The sequence below is a fragment of the Stomoxys calcitrans genome, chromosome 1, assembly GCF_963082655.1.
Source record: "Stomoxys calcitrans chromosome 1, idStoCalc2.1, whole genome shotgun sequence".
Taxonomy (NCBI): domain Eukaryota; kingdom Metazoa; phylum Arthropoda; class Insecta; order Diptera; family Muscidae; genus Stomoxys; species Stomoxys calcitrans.
This window is the reverse complement of record NC_081552.1, coordinates 159,006,822-159,012,821: the sequence shown is the minus strand read 5'-3', so window position 1 is coordinate 159,012,821 and position 6,000 is coordinate 159,006,822. Positions and strand designations below refer to the sequence as shown.

Here is a 6,000-nt window from a genome sequence, read left to right as displayed (position 1 = left end):
ATTAGTGCTTTGTTAAGAAAGTTCATCGCGCGCCTTTTCCATTTAACGACAAAACTAAACTTTGGCTCAATGGGTACGTAAATAAGCAGAATTCTCGATTTTGGAGTGAAGATCAGCCAGAAGCATTGCAAGAGCCACAAATGCATCAAGAAACAAGTTAAAAGGCGTTACGTCCAGCCACCTTTCGTCATAATCCGGTGAAGAATGCACAATTTATGCCGCCATAGTAGCTATATCGAAATATGGTCCGATTTGGACCAAATTCGGCACGGACATAAAGTAGTTCAATAAGCACAAGTCACTGTTCAATTTTGTAGAACAAAATATTGACATTTTTGGTAGTTTTATCCAAAAATAGATCGACACGGATGTCGAAAAGCCCAACATAAGCCACTGTGTCAAATTTAAGCGAAAGCGTATTATAAATACGGCTTTTGTGGGACCAAGACCATAGATCGAGAGATCGGTCTAAATGGCAGCTATATCCATATCTGGACCGATCTGGACCAAATTGAAAAGGAATGTCGAAGAGCCTAAAACAACTGACTGTCGCGAATTTCGGCGAAATCGGACAATAAGTGCGTATTTTATGGACCCAAGACCATAAATCGAAAGATCGGTCTATATGGCAGCTATATTCAAATCTGGACCGATCTGGGCAAAATCAAAGAAAGATTTCGAGGCGACTGACACAACTCACTCACTCACTCACTCAAATTTCGGCGACATCCGACAATAAATGCACTTCTTATGGGCCCAAAACTTTAAATCGAGAGGTTGGTCTATATGGCAGCTATATCCCAATCTGGACCTTTTGGAGCTAAATTGAAGAAGGATATCGAGTGGCCTAGCATAACCCACTGTCCCAAATGTCAGCAAAATCGGATAATAAATGTGGCTTTTATGGGTCTAAGACCTTTAATCGGCCGGCCGGTCTATATGGGGGCTATATCAAGACATAGTCCGATATAGCCCATCTTCGAATTTAACCTGCTTATAGAAAAACAAGTAAAAAGGCATTAAGTTCGGCCGGGCCGAACTTTGGATACCCACCACCTCGGGTATATATGTCAACCACCTTTCGTCAAAATACGGTGAAAATTGCATACCTTATGTCCCATAGCAGTTATATCGAAATATGATCCGATTTGGACCAAATACATATAAGTACAAGTCATTGTTTAATTGTGTATTACAAAATATTGGTCTTTTTAGTAGCATCGATGTCGAAAAGCCTAATATAAGTCAATGTGTCCAATTTCAGTTAAATCGGATTATAAATGAGCTTTTTTTTGGGCCAAGACTTTAAATCGAGATATCGGTCTATATGGCAGCTACATGCAAATCGTGATCGATCAAGACCAAATTGCAGAAATATGTGGTGGGGCTTAACTTAAATCTCTGTCCCAAATTTCGGCATTAACGCACAATAAATGCGCCTTTTATGGGCCTAAAACATTGAATCGAGAGATCGGTCTATATGACTGCTATATCCAAATCTGGACCGATCTGTGCCATAATGCAGAATTATGTCAAGGGGCTTATCTTAACTCACTGTCCTAAAATCGGCGACATCGGACAATAAAAGCGCCTTTTATGGGCCTAAGACCCTAAATCGGAGGATCAGTCTATATGGCATCTATATCCAAATCTTGAGCGATCTGAGCCAAATTGACGAAGGATGTCGAAGGGCCTAACACAACTCACTGTCACAAATTTCAGCAAAATCGGATAATAAATGTGGCTTTTATTGGCCTAAGACCCTAACCGGCGGACCGGTCTATAGAGGGGCTATATCAAGATATAGTCCGATACAGCCCATCTTCAAACTTAACCTGCTTATGGACAAAAAAATAATCTGTGCAAAGTTTCAGCTCAACATCTCTATTTTTGAAGACTAGTGTGATTTCAACAGACATACGGACAGACAGACGGTCAAAGCTAGATCGTCTTAGATTTTTACGCTGATCAAGAATATATAAACTTTATAGGGTCGGAAATTGATATTTCGATGTTGCAAACGGAATGACAAAATGAATATACCCCCATCCTTCGGTGGTGGATATAAAAAGTCACAGTTTGGTGCGGTTTATGGGCTGGTGGCATTATTTGACCGTACTTCTTCAAAGATGATGCGAATCGTAACGTAACTTCGAATGGTGAGTGCTATCGTAAGATGACATCGAACTTTTTTTTCTCCAAAATACATGTGGTTTCAACAAGACGGTGCCACATGCAACACAGCTCGCGTGGACTTATTGAAAACCAAGTTCGGTCACCGGAGGTCACCGTAGCGCAGAGGTTAGCATGTCCGCCTATGACGCTGATCGCCTGGGTTCGAATCCTGGCGAGACCATCAGAAAAAATTGTCAGCGGTGGTTTTCCCCTCCTAATGCTGGCAACATTTGTGAGGTACAACGCCATGTAAAACTTCTCTCCAAACAGGTGTCGCACTGTGGCACGCCGTTCGGACTCGGCTATAAATAGAAGGCCCCTTATCATTGAGCTTAAAACTTGAATAGGACTGCACTCATTGATATGTGAGAAGTTTGCCCCTGTTCCTTAGTGGAATGTTCATGGGCAAAATTTGCATTTGCAAGTTCGGTGAACATTTTATATAATGTTCGGTACCGGTCAATTGGCCGTCAAGATAGTGCGATTTAACGCCTTTAGACTATTTTGTGGGCTCATGTCTATACAGACAAGCCCGCTTGAATTGACGCATTGGAAATGACAACATTGAAGCATTTATTCTTGAGATATCGGATGAAATGTTGGAAAAAGTATGCCAAAATTGGACTAAACGGATGGACTGACCATTTGAGGCGCAGTCACGTCCAACATTTGCATGAAATAATCTTCAAACATTAAATTATATGGACCGTACTATCGATTCAAATAAAGATTGCATTTTTGCATTTTTCTGAATTTTTGAGTATTTTTTGAAATATTTTCCTATAGCACTTAAAGAATCACCCTTTATATATAAATATAACCAACAAAGAAAACAAAATGCTGGCAACATTTGTACGGTATCCAGCCATTTTTAAACTTCCCTAACAATTGGTGTCTCTAAGCGGCACGACGTTTGGACTCGGCATAAAAAGGAGGTTCCGTATCATTGAGTTCAAATTTGAATAGGACTGCACTCTTTGATATGAGCTCTTAGTTGCAAATATGAGCAAGGCTTGCTTGGGATTATTTTCTTGTATACGTAGACATTAATGTTCAATAGTTTAAGTATTTTTGGCCAAAACTGGTCTATGCGCTCAAATGATCACCCATTTTCACAAGAGAATAATTATTGGTCCGATTAACGACGAATCGATTGAGCTTTCGAGACACTTGTGTCATTGGTTTTACAACAACCTTTTAACGTTTAACATTATGAAGCGAAATATTTCACAGTAACAATAAAATAAATACTTCATAATAAAAGTACTTTGTTTGTGGTGAAAATAACCCAAACGTTTTATTTTTCATGTTTACTTGTTACATGTTTTATAAGAAAATCAAATTTGTTTCATATTAAAAACTTATTAAAATTGAGACATTTAAAATATTTTAATTTGTATAACGATTTTCTATATTGGATATGGCAAAACAGCAAATACCTATGCAAATTTGCCCATGAAAATTCCATTTAAGAACAGGGAAAAACTCTTGCTGTCCGATTCAAGTTTTAAACTCAATGATAAAGGATCTCATTTCATAGCCGAGTCGGAATGACGTGCCTCAGTACGACAACTCTTTGGGGAGAAGTTTTTACGAAGTACACAACAAATGTCGTTAGCATTGGGAGGGGATAACCACCACTGAAAAGTTTATCTTATGTTTTCGCCAAAATCCGGTGAAAAATGCATAGCAGCTATATCGAAACATGTTCCGATTTGGACCAAATACTAATAAATACAAGTCATTGTTTAATTGTCTATAACAAAATATTGGTCTTTTTAGTAGCATATCTAAAAATAAACCGATCTGAATCATATATGACACGGATGTCGAAAAGCCTAGCATAAGTCACAGTGTCAAATTTCAGTGAAATCGGATTATAAACGCGCCTTTATGGGGCCAGGATTTTAAATCGAGATATCGGTCTATATGGCAGCTATATCCAAATCTGGGCCAAATTGAAGAAGGATGTCGAAGGGCTTTACTTTACTCACTGTCCCAAATTTCAGCGACATCGGACAATAAATGCGCCTTTTATGGGGCCAATACCTTAAATCGAGAGATCGGTCTATATGGCAGCTATATTCAAATCTGGACCGATCTGAGCCAAATTGAAGAAAAATGTCGAAGGGCCCAACACAACTCACTGTCCCAAATTTCGGCGACATCGGACAATAAATGCGTCTTTCTATGGGCTCAAAACCTTAAATCGAGAGATCGGTCCAAATGGCAGCTTTATGCAAATCTGGACCGATCTGTGCCATATTGCAGAAGTATGTCGAGAGCTTGACTTTACTCACTGTCCCAAAATTTGGCGACATCGGACAATAAATGCGCCTTTTATGGGGGCAAGACCTTAAATCGAGAGATCTGTCTATATGGCAGCTATATTCAAATCTGAACCGATCTGGGCCAAATTGAAGAAAAATATCTAGTGGCCTAACACAACTCACTGTCTTAAAATTCAGCAAAATCGGATAATAAAGGTGGCTTTTATGGGCCTAAGACCCTAAATCGGCGGATCGGTCTATATGACATCTATATCCATATCTGGACCACTGTGGGCCAAATTGAAGAAGAATGTTCTAGGGCATAACACATCTCACTGTCCCAAATTTCAGCAAAATCGGATAATTAATGTGGCTTTTATGGGCTTAAGACCATAAATCGGCAGATCGGTCTATATGGGGGCTATATCAAGATATAGTCCGATACAGCCCATCTTCAAACTTAACCTGCTTATGGGCAAAAAAAGAACCTGCGCAAAGTTTTAGCTCAATATCTTTATTTTTAAAGACTGTAGCGTGATTTCAACAGACAGACGGACGGACATGGCTAGATCGTCTTAGATTTTGACGCTGATCAAGAATAAATATACTTTATAGGGTCGGAAATGGATATTTCGATGTGTTGCAAATGAATTGACAAAATTAATATACCCCCATCCTTCGGTGTTGAGTATAAAAATGCATTATTTTGAGAAATTTTTGTTTTGGGTGTACCCTAAAAGTTGAAATTACAGTATGTAGTTACTTGGTATCAAACATTATATACGACAAATGGGCTGACATGGCATCATCGAAGCATTACATATTTAGCACTTAACAACATTTAAGAATGCAGCAAACGAAATAGCGAATTGAATATACCTCTCAATCTATGGTAGTCAGTATAAAAATTTATTGATTGATAAGAGCTCATGTTGACTAGCTGATTACGTTTATGAAAATGCGTTCTGTTAAACAACAACAATACCCGCTTTAATCAGTACTTAATCAAACGTTGTATGGGAGAGTTCTCAATAAACGAAACATTAAGTAAGTCGTTCAACGAGGCATTGCCAGTTAAGTGGATATTATTCTAAAAATACCTTAACTATGTGGAACGATACAAAACAAAACGCTACTCCCACATATCCGGCACCATCGTCGATTCCAACTTATCCAGCTTTGGAAAGGGCAGAAAACTCTGATGGATGGTGTAGGAGGAACCACCGAAATAAACCCCAATCAAATTCAGCTGGAGCAGGTATGATTGTTAAAATTGAAATCAAACGCAAGCACAGGCCTGTTCATTAGCTTCACATAATCCTGGACATCAAAACACCCAAAAGTTTTTTTTTTTTAAATAAACTTGTGAGAAAACATTTATTTTTTCCCAAGCTGGTTAACTTTGAAGGCGGACGATATCAAACTTTATTTTGATATAACCCTTATACAGATCGATCTTTAGATTGCCTTTCAGTAACCCACAGAAGTCTAATTTCCATGTAGTTCGAATTCATTGGAATTTGTATTCGTTCTATTATGGCTTCAGCTTTGCATA

At 38.6% G+C, this 6,000-nt stretch overlaps 1 protein-coding gene across 2 annotated transcripts in view; it reads left to right on the top strand.

Annotated features, from left to right (window-relative positions):
- Positions 1-5,442: 5,442 nt before the first annotated feature.
- The window catches only part of LOC106090113 (galactose-proton symporter-like), a 34,952-nt gene continuing 34,394 nt past the window's right edge, over positions 5,443-6,000 (top strand). For both annotated transcript variants that reach the window (XM_059360615.1, XM_059360614.1), the window contains exon 1: positions 5,443-5,703. In XM_059360615.1, coding sequence (XP_059216598.1) covers positions 5,553-5,703 — 151 coding nt within the window. In that variant the 5' untranslated portion in view covers positions 5,443-5,552. The remainder of the gene's footprint in view (positions 5,704-6,000) is intronic.